The sequence below is a fragment of the Apium graveolens genome, chromosome 6 (genome assembly GCF_009905375.1).
Source record: "Apium graveolens cultivar Ventura chromosome 6, ASM990537v1, whole genome shotgun sequence".
Lineage (NCBI taxonomy): Eukaryota > Viridiplantae > Streptophyta > Magnoliopsida > Apiales > Apiaceae > Apium > Apium graveolens.
This window is the reverse complement of record NC_133652.1, coordinates 65,098,654-65,116,403: the sequence shown is the minus strand read 5'-3', so window position 1 is coordinate 65,116,403 and position 17,750 is coordinate 65,098,654. Positions and strand designations below refer to the sequence as shown.

General features: G+C 35.9%; 1 protein-coding gene and 1 long non-coding RNA gene across 3 annotated transcripts; one reads left to right on the top strand and one right to left on the bottom strand.

Annotated features, from left to right (window-relative positions):
* The first annotated feature begins 519 nt into the window (after positions 1-519).
* On the top strand, positions 520-13,271 carry LOC141664341 (1-phosphatidylinositol-3-phosphate 5-kinase FAB1B). 2 transcript variants are annotated; one of them, XM_074470269.1, is made up of 12 exons: positions 520-748; positions 1,500-2,193; positions 3,669-4,412; positions 5,100-5,253; positions 5,357-5,701; positions 6,111-6,986; positions 7,114-7,445; positions 7,969-8,092; positions 8,179-8,349; positions 8,842-10,362; positions 10,961-11,227; positions 12,580-13,271. In XM_074470269.1, exons 2-12 carry the CDS (start codon positions 1,571-1,573, stop codon positions 12,904-12,906), a joined length of 5,484 nt encoding a protein of 1,827 aa, XP_074326370.1. In that variant the 5' UTR covers positions 520-748; positions 1,500-1,570; the 3' UTR covers positions 12,907-13,271. The 2 variants fall into 2 exon arrangements, with proteins under 2 accessions (XP_074326370.1, XP_074326372.1); XM_074470271.1 differs by lacking the exon at positions 520-748 and adding an exon at positions 2,498-2,607 and having other exon boundaries at positions 2,064-2,193.
* A 154-nt stretch (positions 13,272-13,425) lies between these two features.
* Positions 13,426-14,536, bottom strand: LOC141664342 (uncharacterized). The gene is made up of 3 exons (XR_012551967.1): positions 14,041-14,536; positions 13,803-13,923; positions 13,426-13,684 (listed from the first exon to the last, which is right to left on the bottom strand). It is a non-coding gene; the product is annotated as an uncharacterized LOC141664342 (long non-coding RNA).
* Positions 14,537-17,750: the final 3,214 nt, after the last annotated feature.

Below are 17,750 nucleotides of genomic sequence, written 5' to 3'. Positions count from 1 at the left end.
TTATATCATTAGAAATGATACTTAGCCTATTTTAAAATTTAACTTTCAGATTTTAAAAAATAATTAATCGTTAATTTTTACGGTTAAATAAAAAAGTGATTATTTTGACTCGTAATATATCAAAATTAACATATAATTGTCTGTAAGAGTTGGTGGTTAGTTAAAGACGAGATAACTATCTTTTTGGCTAGAGGTTCGATTATGCCTGCTGAGTTAGAATTTATCGTTTACCCAATACACACTCGAGGTCAGCGGCTACGTGTTGTATACGATAAAAAAATATATAATTAGGAACGATGAGTATTTGTTTGTAAAGTTATACGTATTATACTATTTAATTCAGAAAAATATATAATAAAATCAGACAATTTATTCTTCCTTCCTTAATTGAAGAACCAACTTATCCATTTTTTGAAACAAAAGCCAACTTATCCTAAAATTTTAAAAGAAAATTGGAAAAATGGAAGATGCAGCTATTTATGACGCATAGAATTTGTTATTGTGATCGGGATGCAAACAAAATACTACTGGCGGATGACAGTGTCGCCGTTATCACTTGAAAAGTTATTTCATCTTATTTCAATATTAAATATTAAAACGCGTATAAAAATCTCCCAAAACTTCTTACGTCTCTGCTACAACTATATAAAAACAAAGAGGACTTGTATGATTCCATTGATGCGCCAAGCTTGCATGCGTTTAATCTCTCCTTGATTCACATATACATACAATACATACATACATACAGGTATTTCCGTGCCACGAATCTATTGGAACTTGTGCCACATCCGATCTTGTTTATTTTAGTTTTAAGCTACACAGCTTCATGTTTGTTTTAATTTATTTTATTAATCATTTTTTTTTAATTTATCGATGTTAGTTGTTATTAGTTTTGCTTCAATTAGGTTTTATAAATTGAGGAAAAGGACTCATTAGGATCAGAGTGTGTATGAGTACAGTTTTTCGATATTGATTGTATTGTTTGAATTAGATTATGACGTGAATTGGAGAATTTTGTTATGTTTATCTGTGGAATTAATTATCGTAAGCATCGTAATCACTACTGTTTCGGTTGATGATAGTTTGTACTGCTTAATTGTAACTTCTATTTTATGATTTGGTTATTAGTGTTGTCTGTAGTTGTGCCTATAACTAAATTGCTTTATTTCTTGATTCGATCAAATCCGTTTAGGGATTAGACTGGATACGACACTTGTTAGATGTTCATTTAGTGTATAAATGCAAAGCTGGGCGATATATCAATGTTTTTCTTTGGAATAAATAGATTTATGTGCGTGGCGGTTTCTGGATATTGGTAATTTTGCTGGATTTAGATTATTTTCTGATTTAAGAATTTTTTAAATGCTATCTGTGGAATTATGATTCGTAACTCAATTGTAGCTTTTATCAAACGGTTTGGAATGAGTGTTAGATATGCTTGTGTGTATAGTCGATTTGCTTTATTTCTTAATTTAAACATTTTGATCAAATCTGTTAAGGGAATTGGACTGGATACGGCACTTGTCAGATGAGAATTTCACAATGAGCGAGAAAACAGTATTATACGTCCATGGATGCATCGGACAACTGGTTTTGTGATATTTTAGGCTTATGCAAATCGTGGATCACTTGGGGGTCCGAACCAACTAATGTGTCAAGGGACTTTTGGATGCCCGATCATATTTGTAGGGTCTGCTACGACTGTGACAATCAGTTTACGTTGTTTAATAGAAGGCACCACTGTCGACTTTGCGGCCGGGTTTTCTGTGGCGGGTGTACTCAAAATTGGGTTCCTTCAGTATCTAGCGAAACGAAAACTTCTACTGAAGAGTGGGATAAGATCAGAGTCTGCAATTACTGTTTCAAGCAATGGGAGCAAGGTTTAACTGCTACTGTTAACGATGAGATCCAGGTCACCAGCCTGGATCTTGCCTCTTCACCGTCAGCTACGAGTTTCATTAGCACTAAATCTAATCGAACTGTTGGCAGTAGCAACACTACAATTGTATCACCAAGTAAATCTGTTGACTCTTACATATTAAATACCTGGCCTTCTGGAATCAGTATGCATAAATCAGCAGAGATGGAAAAAACTGCTGAAGCTGCAGGTGTATTATCACCAAGTAGGACCAGTAATTGTCCCACAGATGCAAGTGAATCGTTGCCAAAACCATTAGAGTACTGCATTAACAGGTTTGAATTACAGTTTGTCTCACCATGCACATATTACTTTACACTTCATTAGTCTCGCCAGCAGCATAATTGTATAATCTTATGCCTCCTTAAGCAACTACCTTAATTTAATAGATTTCGTCTTATGGCTCACATGCGTAACTATGTGTGAAGTTAGAAAGAGATGGTTCGATGTAGAAAATATATGTTATCCATAGGCAAGTGGTCATTACTCATAAGGGGATCTATTGTTTGTGCTTCAGTATGATTGGAGTCACAAGTACTGCCATTTACCTAGTTGAATTATTTGCTTTTGGGCCAGTAGACAGGGATGTCGGATTCAGGTTCCCAGATGAAGATGATAACGTTTTCTTGGATCTTTTAGAAGTTGCTAAAATGTCCAATGATCCCACCATCATCCTTTACTCATAAATCGTAAGATTACTGTTTTATCATATCAAAATCATAAATTGTTGAAAAATTGTAATACATGTGCTTGCCAAATTTTTTCTGCCACATAATCCAACTAATAAACGTGCTTACCTTATTTACTATTCCACAAATTAATAATTGTTGCATTTGAGTGATGAGGAACGGAAGGAAAGTAAAAGGAGTCTTTAATTTTCATTAGTAAATAGTTTATATATGTAGTCGAGAAATTACTGTATTTACATATGTTTTGTTATGCGGGGCTAGTAGTTTATATTATAGTAGATTATGTAATAAGCTCAATTGTTGTCGGGTCGTTGTTCATTAGGTAATTAGGTATTCTATTCTCTTTTTATAATGATGTAATCAACACATATTATTTAAACTTAATTTTGAGATACTGTTGAAATATTGTTTCTTATGGGTTGCGATCTATGGCTTTTCTCCATTATGCGGTTGTGAAACACATTGGGTATCGTATTCTTATTATTGTTCTTGATGATGAACAGAAGTGGAAAAGATTTATATATGTTATTAGATAGTTTTTATCTATTTAGTTTAGAAAGAACTAAACATAATTTGTGGAAAATATACAAACATTTGGGGACGAGTAAAATAGGAAATGTGGTCAAAATGAATGGGACGGAGGGAGTTGTCGATTTTCTATTCTATGCGGATCCTTGCAGAGTCGACGTAAAATCTTTCAGAGGTTATTTAGAATCTGCGTGCATCTTACTTTAAAGGGTATCTAATTTATCACCTGGAATATATCTTACTCACTTTAATGTGGGGGAAAGTATATAATTTTGACTTCCCCTCTCTTTAATTACTTTTCATTTTCGATTCGACACCCTTGCAAATTTCTTATTAATAAATTTTTTTGTAAGGAGGATTAGATTAGTGAAATTGGTTTGGTGCTGTGGAGTGTTGGTACAGACTTAATGCTCTTGTGCCATAAGGCATAAACCTTATGTTTGTAGTGAAGCATATCACTGCATCGCAGGACTTCAATGTAGTTATGCATATTTTGTCAACAATAGCTTTGCACTAATTTTATTTGTTATCAGGAGTGATGAAGACAATCATGCAGAAAATGGAGATTACCCGCAAGGCACCAAAACAGGGGATTTTCCAAGTGTCAGTGAATATTATAGTCAAATTCAGTTTGATGATGTTGGCAGTAACTTTAGATCCAACAAAGTTCATCCAGATGGAGAGGCTACCAAAACCAAATCTATTAGCCACTTTTCTGTACACAATAGTTCTAATTCCCAGGATTCTGAGGGAGCACAACTAGTAAAAAGAGGCGAACATGATAATGCTGATGGATGTGAGGCATCTTCCTCATTATATGCTACTGAAAGTGTGGAATATGAACCAGTTGATTTCGAGAATAATGGAGTTCTTTGGCTACCTCCTGAACCAGAAGATGAAGAGGACGAGAAGGAAGCTTTTCTATATGATGATGACGATGGTGGAGGGGATGCTACGGGAGAGTGGGGATATTTGCGTCCTTCTAATAGCTTTGGAAGTGGGGAGTATCGAAACAGACAAAAATCAAATGAAGAGCACAGAAAGGTCATGAAAAATGTTGTTGATGGGCACTTTAGGGCCTTAGTACTTCAGCTTTTGCAGGTTGAGAATCTTCCTATGGGCGAGGTAGATGAAAGGGATAATTGGCTGGAAATCATTTCGTCACTTTCATGGGAGGCTGCCTCAATTTTAAAGCCTGACATGAGTAAAAGTGCTGGAATGGACCCAGGAGGGTACGTAAAGATAAAGTGTTTGGCTTCTGGGTATCGATATGAAAGGTATTGTCATCAACTTAAATACTAGTTTTCTTAAATTAAGTAACAACAGAGGCTGCAAGCCTATAGCATTGGTGGTGGGATACAAAATGGCTTGTGTAATTTATAAGGGTAGACCATTTGCAGGGTTGCAATATGTCAACTTCTTTGATTTTATAGGTTTTCAATGACCACATGCTTTGGATCCCAAAAACTGACTAGAATATTTTGAGCTGAAGGTGAATATGAATTTGATGAAAGCTGCAGCTATTGTACAGTACAACCAAAAGCATTTACGAGTGAATGCTTCATTTTAGAAAACTATTCAATTTTTTTTGCTTTTGGTTTATTGAATTACAATATTTTCTTATTGATGACATTTTTTTACTGGAATTGTAATATTATGTCCCCATGTTTACACAAGTGTGTCACAGTCAAGGGCTTTTCATTTTTGTTTGTAAGGGCGGGCTTTTCATTCTGTTTACCGTGATAGTGGAACTTCTACAATCCTAAATAGTCTTCTTTAGTTCTAAAAGTACCATTTATTTAAATATGTAGCTGGTTGAAAATTTTCAATTAACTGGTTCTGTATTCTTAGAAGGCCTTTGGAGTTGACATTGTTTAATTTAGAACTAGGCAATTCCAGTTGTTCTTTACCATATTCTATGTTGAACTTATCTTCACGAAACTTTTGTTTCTTTTTTGTTTTAGTATGGTCGTAAAGGGAGTAGTTTGTAAGAAAAATGTTGCCAACCGAAGGATGACATCAAAAATAGAGAAACCTCGATTGCTGATTCTCGGCGGGGCTTTAGAGTATCAGCGTGTTCCTAACCTATTGTCGAGCTTTGAGACCCTGTTGCAGCAGGTTTGCAATCACAACTTCTGCAGTTTCTTAAATTTTCTTGGTTGCATTCTAATTTTTAAGTTCTAGCTGTGCTGATGTGTTATGGTATGATATTTTTGTATAGGAAAAAGATCATCTAAAGATGGCTGTTGCAAAGATAGATGCGCACAAACCTGATGTTCTCTTGGTTGAAAAATCAGTTACAAGATATGCACAAGAATATCTTCTTGAGAAAAACATATCTGTTGTTCTTAATGTTAAAAGGCCGCTTCTGGAACGTATAGCACGTTGCACAGGGGGTCAGATAGTACCATCAATCGATCATCTCTCATCACTAAATCTGGGATACTGTGATGATTTTCACGTTGATAAGTTTCTGGAAGAGCATGGTACTGCAGAGCAGAGTGGGAAAAAGTCGGTGAAGACATTGATGTATTTTGAAGGATGTCCAAAGCCTTTCGGTTGCACTGTGAGTTTTAAACAACTGAATCTATAATAAGGAATTATTTTTAGCTTAGTGCCATAGAGTTGAAAGTTGGATTGGTTGTATATGATTTAGAAGGTCTTGGAATAGTCACTGTTGTTTCTGTGAATATACTTGAGGATGCACTAATTTTTTAAGTATTTTGTAGTCACTGTTGTTTTAGTGAAAATACTTGAGGCTGCACTTATGTGCTTATGCATTTTGTGGTCTATTAAAGATGAAAAACTATCTTAGGTAGTGAGTAAAACTGGTAGATTGATGTTTAATCTAACATTTTATATTAATAAAAATCTAGTTGGTAATTCTAAATATATTATCGAGTGTTTTTGGCCTTTGATTGAACAGACTTGATAATTTACAGTGGAGTTTCTTTACATTTTGTTTTTCCTTTCAGATATTACTAAGAGGTGCTAGTGTGGATGAGTTGAAGAAAGTCAAACATGTGGTCCAGTATGGAGTTTTTGCAGCGTATCACTTGGCTTTAGAAACATCTTTTCTTGCTGATGAAGGGGCCTCCTTACCTGAACTTCCTCTGAATTCTCCATTAACTGTTGCGCTTCCAGATAAACCATCAACTGTGGACAGGTCTATCTCAACTATTCCTGGTTTTGCTGTCTTTTCTAATGGCAAAACTCAGGAATCGCAATTATGTGAAGCACCACAGAGGTCAAATAGTGTTCCTAACTCCAGTCTGGTTTCACAAAGTACTATGCTAACTGTTTTAAATGATCAAAGCTCGCAAAACACAAGCTTAACTTTAGATAATGCTACCACTGCTGCTTCTCTCCTGTCCATCTCTTGTGCTCCCGTGGTTACAAATTCCGTTGCTTGTGATCCATATATATCCCATGCATCAGTGGAGAATAAAAACATGGATCTAAAATTGTCTACTGATGGAAAACCATCTGTAGCTAACAGTGATCCATTCATTGTAGGGGATTGTCATCCCGATAACTGTTTCCCTTTACCAGAAGCAGTAAAACACAGTTTTGAGGTCAATGAATCTCCGAGTGAAAGCAATGTTGTAGTTGAAAATCAAAATCCATTTCCTCTTCAGCAAGATGTTAAAAATGTTCTCGAGGAACAAAATTCTTTAAAAGAAGAGTTTCCGGCCTCACCTTCTGACCATCAAAGCATTTTGGTTTCATTATCATCCCGATGTGTGTGGAAGGGAACTGTTTGTGAAAGGTCTCATCTATTTCGAATCAAATACTATGGAAACTTTGATAAGCCTCTGGGGCGCTTTCTCAGGGACAATCTGTTTGACCAGGTTATTTCTCTTCTTCAGCTTCTACATGTTTAGACATTCCGCATGCATGCAGTTTTATCATTTATGTTCTTGTCGTAAGATCTGATTGGTTAAAATCGTTATTGACGAAATCTTACTTGTTTGTCAGAGTTACAGATGCGGTTCGTGCGAGATGCCTTCAGAAGCACATGTTCATTGTTATACTCATAGGCAAGGCACTCTCACCATTTCTGTGAAGAAGTTGCCAGAATTTCCTTTACCAGGCGAAAAGGAGGGAAAGATCTGGATGTGGCATAGATGCTTAAGGTGCCCACGGACTAATGGTTTCCCTCCAGCAACTCCAAGAATAGTGATGTCTGATGCTGCTTGGGGTTTGTCTTTTGGGAAGTTTTTGGAGCTAAGTTTTTCTAATCATGCAGCTGCTAGTAGAGTAGCTAGTTGTGGCCATTCTTTACATCGTGACTGCCTTCGATTCTATGGGTACGTTGCCTACGGAGGATTAAAATATAAAGAATTGTGCTACTTGTATAGTTGATGGCAGGTTCTAGATTTAAGGCCGAAAATAAGTAATTAATGAATTTTTATGCATCTTACATAAACAACTTTGGTATACCTTCAGTTTCATTACGTTGTAAAAAATGACTTTACAATATCTGTTAAGGCCGAAGGGTATATAAGAAACTTGGAGATTAAAACCCTCTATAATCAAAAAAACAAATTCGTTTTTTTTTCTTTGCAAGGGATTTCTATTATATTTATGTTTATATAACAATGATAACATATTTGCTGTAACGTGATGTTGAAAATACATTCTATTTTTAAATTTTTTTATTTAGAAATCAGTTCTCGATATACATGCTTTTATTTTTCTCTGTAAATTAGTTATTTTTTTTGCTTCCCATATAAATAATTACTGTTGCCTATTATTCTTGTTTATGCCATTTGTTTCTAGTTGCATGTATGAAGAACTCTCAGTTGCTGACAGTTCTTTTTATACATGCAGATTTGTGAATATGGTTGCTTGCTTTCGTTATGCATCAATCGATGTTCACTCAGTTTACCTCCCCCCTTCTAAACTTGACTTTAATTTTGATAATCACTATTGGATACAAAGAGAGCTCAACGAGGTAGAATCATACCACCTCTGAATATTTTTATGTTTCCTTTTGATCTTACCAGGAATGTAATCTGTTCAATCATGTAACTAAAACAGGTGATTGATCGGGCTGAGCTCTTGTTTTCTGAAGTACTTAATTCCCTTCGTCAGATCGTGGAAAGAAGACCTGGCACAGGTTCACTTATTAGCAGCATGAGAAATCATGAATTTAGGCGCTGCTTAGTAGATCTAGAAGGAATGGTGCAGAAAGAGAAATCTGAATTTGAGGTGAGGTGTTCAACTGACATTTATGATTTTTTATGAATGTTGCTGCCTTGTTCATGTACTTTTAGCAGATGCCTTATGGAGTAAAAAAACTAATGAATTTAGTGCAGGTGCTCAAGTGCTTAATAATAACTGAGAAGTTCGTTTATATCCTTATTTACAGTGCATATTTGATCTTACGTTACAATAGAATGTTATCTTGGCATAGCTATGTGTTTTAAAGCATGGTATTTAGGTAGTTGTTAATGTTCCTTATTCTTGGCATGAAAACATGTGCCACTCTGTTTTAAAAAATTTAATTGTTAAGAATGCTGTCCTTATCTTTTATGTGAAGGGATATGGACCAGTTGATGGTTATGCAATTTGGGATGTCCATAAGCAGCTTTCAAAACTGGCCTCTGAATAATTTTAAAGACTTGCTTATCCTTAATGTACATATATTTAATGCGTTTTTCTGTTCGTTTATACTGATCAATCGCTGAATATTATTTGTAGGAAATTATTCAGAAGTTTACGGACAAGAATTCACAAAAAGGGCAACCTGCCATTGATATATTTGAGATTAATCGTTTGCAGAGGCAATTACTTTTTCAATCTTATATGTGGGACCATCGGTTGGTTTATGCAGCTGGTTTAGATGCCAAGACTTTTCAAAATGATTTGTCCGACTCCACCCCAGAAGATATGGAGAAATTTTTATCTGTTAATGAGAATCTTGCAGATATGAATAAACCTGTGACCTCACACAAGAGTTCAGTTGACTGTGAGTCAAACCTTTTGGACTCGAAACTAGATCAAATTAATAATCAGGAAGGCAGATATGTAACCTGTCAAGAGACAGATCTAGACAAACAAGGAAGTGACAAGTGTCTAGATTTAAGGCAGGAAAAAGAAAGCGAGGCTATGTTCTCTTCTCGTACAAATCTTTTTGATGACTCCAATTCATTAGAAACTAGTTCAGCTGTTAGTAGAGACATGTTCTTTGGGCAGGTTTCTATCGTACCAAGTCTGTCTGATACTCTTGACGCAGCATGGATTGGTGAAAATCACCCTGGAATAGGAGCACCAACTAACTGTTCAGATTTCTCAGGCGCTAGGTCTGTGGGAGAAAAGTCTAATTTGAAAGAACAAGCTGAAGATCAAAGTGGATCCAGGACTTCCAGAATGCTTCCTTTGGCATCTACCAAAGGCCTTGACAATGCAGAAGACTCGGTCAGTTGGTTGGGTTTGCCGTTTGTGAACTTCTACCGTTCATTGAGTAAGAACATCATAGGGAGTGCTCAGAAACTAGGTACACTGAACGAGTATAATCCTGTGTACATCTCATCATTTCGTGAATCAGAACTCCAAGGTGGAGCCAGGTTGCTTCTGCCTGTGGGTGTTAATGACACTGTAATCCCCGTATACGATGATGAACCTACCAGTATCATATCGTATGCTCTGCTTTCGTCTGATTATGCAGTCCAACTATCTGATGGGTTTGAAAGACCAAAAGATAGTGCAGAGTCTACACAGTTGCATTCCTTTCATTCATCAAGTTTCCTATCTTTCCACTCCACTGATGAAACCTTGGAACCTTATAGGAGTCTTGGATCTGCAGATGAGGGTATTTTATCCTTGTATGCCTCCCGTAGCTCTCTGGTTCTGGATCCACTGTCATACACAAAGGCTTTTCATGCTAGAGTTTCTTTTGGAGATGATGGGCCTCTTGGTAAGGTAAAATATACAGTGACTTGTTATTATGCAAAGCGCTTTGAAGCTTTGAGAAAATTATGTTGTCCATCTGAAATTGATTATGTAAAATCATTAAGTCGTTGCAAAAAGTGGGGAGCTCAAGGTGGCAAGAGCAATGTATTTTTCGCAAAAACACTGGATGATAGGTTCATAATCAAACAGGTCACTAAGACAGAGTTGGAATCATTTATAAAGTTTGCCCCCGAATATTTCAAGTACCTATCTGAATCAATTGGCACAAGGAGTCCTACATGTCTGGCAAAGGTTTTGGGCATATATCAGGTATTACAAGTTACCGAGGTGCTAATTACCTATCTGAATTTAATGATAAAGCACTTAAGTTTTTTCTACTACTGTGATTGTTCCTTTAGATTTTTCTTTTGTATCTTTGGGATTTCAAGGGTAGTCAATCTCCTAAGATTCTTTATTAAGAAGTCATATATATATTTATATATAAAATCGGATTGATATTATTTTTAGTTGTCGATTGGGAGGGTATATAACGGTTGTATATCTGCAATTACTTTCTTGTTCCTCTAAATAAATTACAGGTCTCATCTTGCATGTAGAAAATTCATTCTTCCTCGAGTAGAGATCAATAATTGGTAGGTCTTGCTTGTCATTAAAATTTGTAACATGGCAATATTGACCACTTAAGAAAGCTAGACGCCTAGAAGAACATTCACTAAAGTAGAAACAAACAAATGTTTAGGGTCTTCAAGGCTATCACAGATTAAAAAGAAGTCAAACTAAAGTCTAAACAGTTGCATCTGTGCAGAAATAGGCATACAAATATATATAATATATACACGTCTTTTGCTCAGCTGATTAATGATCAATGAGTTGCATCTCTTCTGAACTTCTTATCCTCTGTCTAAAGGTAACATCAAAGCACCTCAAAGGAGGGAAGGAAATAAAAATGGATGTTCTTGTTATGGAGAATCTTTTGTTTGGAAGAAGTTTGACACGGCTGTATGATCTCAAAGGATCCACAAGATCACGGTACAATCCAGACTCAAGTGGAAGTAATAAGGTTTTATTAGATCAGAACTTGATTGAAGCAATGCCAACATCCCCTATATTTGTTGGAAACAAGGCAAAGAGATTGTTGGAAAGAGCTGTTTGGAATGACACAGCTTTCCTTGCAGTAAGTTTAAGATAATTCCTATACTTTATGAAAATGATGTAGGTGCAGCTTTAATCATGCATTCCAATTATATAATTGCTAGTACTTTATGAAAATTTTATTGGCAGGCGCACGACTTTATCACACATTCCAGTGATGCAAATACGATTAAGTTCTCATGTAGGCCAAATCTCTTTCAATAAACTAAGAATTTATAAAACTTTAGCCACAGTATTATTTCAAAAGATTTTGCATGGTAAAAATACTGAAAAGCAGTAACTAGAAAAACTCTTCCAATCAATAATCATTTTCTACCGAGGCATAGTCTAAGCAACAAGGTTATGGCTAATTAACAAGAAGGTTAGTCAGTTATGTCAAATAACAATTATTATGAAACTTGGTAATTATAGTTTTTTTTATTATTAAAATGAATATAAGGGAAAGGAATCAAAGGATCTTGCGAGTGCCCAAAAGTATATTTTATGTGCATCCAGTCGGGTTTCCCTCTAGTTGTTTCTGAAACCTTGTACTCTTGCTTTCCTTTCTCAAAACTGTGCTTTATTCTCCTTCCCCCTTGTATGTAAGTTATTGCACAAACTCTCTATCTCTCTGCTTTCTTTCTATCTCAACACCATGTAGTTTATCGCATATCATTCATCATCACGTATCCTGCATGGGCATACGCAAGTCTGCATCCTCTAGTCTTGTTACTGTTATTATGTTGAAATACGTTAGCACGGGTAGTAGAAAGCTTTGTTTTCTTAACTATCAGATTGTAGATCGAAAATCAAAGTCAGCATAATAGAGTTTAAGTTAGTTTCTAGTCTAGGAAAAAATATTGGTTTGATGATGATTAAGAAAACCTAAATGTGTGTGTGTGTGTGTGTCTCAGTCAAAATTGACAGGCTTTTACTATATCAGCTATAATGCTTATCTTCTGTTATAGCCATCAATACACTAAAGAGATAGGTTAATTTACCTTTTATTGTTTAAATGACATGTAGGCATGTTACTTATAGCTGTGTTACATCTTTGAAATGATATTGAGAGGAGAGCAGTTTGATTTATTAAAACAGTGAAGTCAACTTGATGGGCACTATTGTTTTTATTTGGATAAGAGTGCATGACAATGACTTCTGAGCAAATCACATTTTTAAGCTGATAAAAATTGAGTGCTAGTTTACATTTTGAACTATGAAGACTGTTTGATGTCAAAATTAATCACATTTTGCGGATGTGATAGTTATTAGGAATCCAAGTTTTGGGCTTCTAAATTTTGTGTTGGCATCTCCCAATAAATCATGCTGTCTGGCCTTTTTAGTACAGTAAATTCCTGTTTCCATAAAATCAGTATCAAATGCTTTCTTTTGCAGTCTATAGATGTAATGGACTATTCTTTGCTCGTCGGAGTGGATGAAGAGAAACATGAACTTGTACTTGGAATCATCGACTTTATGAGGCAGTACACATGGGACAAGCATTTGGAAACATGGGTGAAGACTTCTGGCATCCTTGGTGGACCGAAGAATGCTTCACCAACGGTAATTTCACCTAAACAATACAAGAAGAGGTTCAGGAAAGCAATGACCATGTATTTTTTGATGGTCCCGGATCAATGGTCACCTCCAACTATCATACCTAGTAGGTCCCAGAGTGATCTGTGTGAAGAGACCACTCAAGGTGCAACCTATGCCGATTGATGCTGCCGATTATATTGTGCTTGTACATTCATGTGTATAATATATATGTTTAGAAGTTCATTCTGTCTATTCCTCAGTTCAAATATCCCTTCTGTGTTTTTCTTTGCCCCATACGTCTTTTATTAGGTAGCATTTCCATTTGTTAGAAGGTGCAGGTGTTCTCGTAGCCTCGACAACCTCTGGGGCATAAATATACAATCCCACCCCCCTCAAGATTTTGTTTATCTTCTAAATTTAACATTTCGATTGTGGCTACGGGTTATAATGGTGCTATGCAGTAGCATTTTTGTAAAAGTACATTCTACGTATTGTGAACTTGCTACTTAGTTAATCTGTGTATGAAAGATTTAATGGTCAATTCAACAGACTGTTGCAAGATAGTACTAGTAAAAGTTAAACTAAAGTCTTTCATCAGATTCTCTGATCTAATAAAATGCTTCTTGTACAAGTGCAACAGTTCTATAGTTACAAAATAGCAAATTCTCTATGTACTACGTATTACTGAATGGAGAACTGAGGTGTAAAGAAGATCCTTTCAGTTTAACATTTGCTGTTATTTTACTAGCTTTAGAAGTGGAAGCAAATAAGCTAGGGTTTTGCATTTATACAAGTCATTGGGAAGAACTAATGCTTGTCAATGTAGGTACGTGTAGCTATAATTTAGTTAGCAGAAAGCTTTGGTGAATCCATAGGAGTGGAATACTGGGCAGCAGCAACACTTTCTTTATCAGCTACTTTCAGCCAACTTCTTTGTAGCATATCGATGATCTTTGTATCACTGTAAGTAGAACGGAAACCAAACAATTTTAAGGTAAATATGCAGAAGCTTTAAATGCACTTAGCTTTGCAGGTTTTTTTTTTTTTATTTTATTAAAAGGTGTTGTGTGAATACATACCCGCAAGTATTACAAGCTAATCTTGGTGGTTTAGTCGAGGACCTTCGTCGTATCCTTCACATATCATATCCCCGTTTTCATCTGTATGGCAAATGATACCGTTGCAAGGATCTTCAAAAACCTACAAAGTTACAGTAGCTGATTAGCTTAAAGCAGTTAGACGAGATCGAGAACACGACAACACAATTGCGCATGTGCACACACACTAGAGTATGGTAAGAAAGAGGAAGAAACTAACTATGTTGTTGAAGGATGACTTGATCTGAATCAGGGGTGTTTGATGCCGAGTCTGCGGTTTCGTAAACATCAGCAGTCTACTAAAAGGCTTGTTCGGTTGAATACTTTTCTGAATGATCATAAAATTCGAAGGTGAGGAGGAGCATCTCATTGCCATTATCACTTGTTGTAGAGACTCGGAGGGAGGAAGAAGAAAATGTTAGGTAGTAGTCTTGCTCACCTCTTCTTAATATATTAAACCGACCTTCCAAATTATAGTTTAAAAATGCTAATCATGGTGCATTTTAATGTTTTCAAATATGCTTGAATACAATTATATGCACACACAAACAGGTAAAATACTAAATACTACGTAAGTAGAGTAAGGGGGCTCCATGTAGCTTATCTTCTAACTGTTGACGAAACAACTCTAAATTCAGCAATGGTGGTGTCATTGTTTTAGTGGCTGAAATGTGAAATGTTGTTGTTAATGTTTGGATATCAACACATCAAGGCATTTAATCCCAATTATTGATTCTGTGCCTCCCTCACAACCTGTATGTTTAGGCAAGGCTCTTATTACATAGACAAAACCATCTTGTCATATTTTAATTCATAACTTGTCAGACTCCACTAATTATGATACTATGTTAATATTATCTTCTACTTGTTCTTCCTAAACAAATATTTAATTAGTGGTAATCTGATAAATTAGTCGGAACATATGTGGATCTACCTATAACTATAACACACAGGCAAACAGACTGACAGAGACATTTCTGACTCAGCCCAACAAGCTGTGTTGTATACATTTAATCAAATCATAATCAACCATGCCTATAAGATTACAACGATGACCACAAATAAATACATAATTTATGGTGTGCTGTGAAACTATGATCATAAAAAATTCAGAGTTAAAATAATTTTTCGAGACCAGCCTAGGCTTAAAGTAATTTTTTTACGAAGATTTAACTAAAAATCATGACTTTATATAAAAAAATTAAAGTCTAAAAGGGACTTCAGCCTAAATTTGTCCCCGGTTCTGCCCCGACTGGTGTATAAAATGAAGTCTTCTTCCTGAAAGAAGCTCCACTTCAGTTCAAAATTTGTAGAATGGATGCTAAGTTCCAGAAAGCAGAATTTACGAAATATAACGACACTAGTTGCTTGCTTTAAGATATAAGAATAAATGCACCTCGTGCTGTTTTTGGTTGTTTCCTGATGTGTATTGAAATATATTACTACCATCAAAGCTACCGTGGCACCAATAGCACAAACTATAACGGGCTATCGCTCCCGGAAAAGGGCAGCGCATTGTAATTTGCAAGTCACAAATTTTAAACATCTAACATAGATTTTATTTCAGAGTCCGGACTAATTTTAATAATCCGTGTAAATTTTAATGGTTGATATTTCATCTTGTGCCCCCGTCACGTAAAAAGGGTTAAATCTCAATATGGTCACTTAACTGAAGGACACATATCAAAAAACACACTCAAGCTACCGGCGTCTCACTTGCACCACTGTAGTTACAAGTAATGATAGGCCCGTTAGTCTTCGTTGTTGACTTGACGGGAGACGTTACAGTCGTAACGGAAGTTACACGTTGAGTGACATGACAACAGGTGGCGGTTTACATGTACGTCAACTAAGCAGGAGGAATTATAATAGGGAAAAAGAAATATAAACTGTCATAAAACAAACAGAGAGCAATTAGGTGCGAGTGGAGAATTGGGGAAAAAAAACCTAATCATAAAATCGGTCAATTGAGGGTTAGATCATTCATAAAATTGGTCGATTGAGGGCGTTTAGGAGTTGGATTACCGACTACATCTTCAATCTCTGCAGTAAATGGTATGTCCGTGTTGTTTAATATATGAACTCATGTATGTGTTGAGATGTATGTATGTGTGCATTTGATTTTATATGTATGTAGGTGTATATTTATGTGTTATTTTGTGTTTTCACAGCATGTCTACCACTATATATCTTCACCATCACGGTGATTTCACACCTCCTCCTACTGTCACTTATGTTGGGGGTAGAACTGAAGTTATTAAAGATTTTGATAGTGATTTGTTATCGTTTCGGGATCTTGAAGATTTTGCTATAAAATATGAATATGATGTGAATGCTCTGGTATATTTTAAGTGTGATGGTCACAACTTTAAAGATGGGACTAGATTAATTTATGATGATGTATCTGTCAGAGATTTGGTAGCATTATCTAAGCCCTATGGTAGGATAGACCTTTATGTTGATCATTTTGACCTTGATGAGTTAGTCGATGTTCCACACACCCCAAAACAGAGTAATAAGATTGCTAGTGTTGTGGAGAAAATTGTAGAAGTAGAAATAGTTGGTGATAATAATGAAAAGGAGGAGGATGGTTTGAGTGATGACACGGATGATCCTGATGATCCTGAGTATGAAAATGTGAGTGAAAGTGAGGAATCAAATGAAGAGAGTGAAGTTCCTGATAATGAATGTGGAAGTGATGATGAGTTGCATGCTATAAGGGCCAATGCTAAGAAGTTTAAAGACAGCCTTTATAATGCTATGAATATACCTCAGAAATCTCCAAGTAGCTTTGAGTCTCAAAACTTGAGGTCTCTGTCATCCTCAAGTGAGGATGAGAATTCTAAAATTGGGTATGTAGGTCCACCTAACCCCAAGAAAAAAAAAGCATTTAAGAAAATTGGAGGTAGGGATGAGGTTCCAAAATGGGAAGTTGGGATGAAATTTGTGAGCATGGCTGAATTTAGGGAGTTTGTGAGGAGATATGGTGTCCTTGAGAGAAGAGGGGTTCAGTTTGTTACCAATGATGGTAGAAGATGCCAAGTATGTTGTGAGGGAGAGTGTCCCTTCTACATGTGGTGTAGTAGGGACAAAGACAGTGAGACATGCACAATCAAAATACTTGTTGACTCACACTTCTGCACTAAACCATACAGTAACAAAATGGCAACAACTAGATACTTGTGTGATTTGTTTGGAGATAGGATTAGAAAGAACCCTCAGTGGAGTTGTAAGGAGATGGCTGAGACTATAAAAAATGAATTGGAAATTCAAGTTGCTAAGATAAAGATTCTTAGGTTGAGAAAAATGCCACTTGAAGGAATTGCAGACAGTCTTAAACAACATTATTCAAGGGTCAAAGATTTTGGTCATGAGGTGCTTCTTAGTAATGCTCGCAACAGTTTGTGGTGGTCAGTTTTTTTCAGCTGTTGGAAGGGATGGAAACAACCAAATGTTTCCAATTTGTTATGCTGTTGTTGAATCTGAGAACACAGATTCTTGGAGATGGTTTATTTCCTTGATGAGGGATGATTTGGATTTAGAAGATGGCTTTGGATTGACAATAATAAGTGATCAGCAGAAGGGATTAGAAAATGTTGTCAATGAGCTTCTACCATCTGTTGAACACAGACTCTGCACAAGGCATCTTTGTGCCAACTTCAAGAAGAAGTAATGTTACTTACCTTACTCTTCAATTTCTTTACTTCATTGTTTTTATTTCAAGCGTAATGTTCCTAATGCTTCCACTTATTTCAGGTTTAATACTGGGATTTTAAAGAGGTGATTTTGGACAATTGCATTATCAACACACAAGGTGGCTTATGCAAGAGCTATGAGAGAACTTGAGAAACATTCTAAGGCTGACCATGCACACCTGTCAAAGTTTGACCCCAAGCAATGATGCAGATCTCATTTTGCAACCCATTTCTA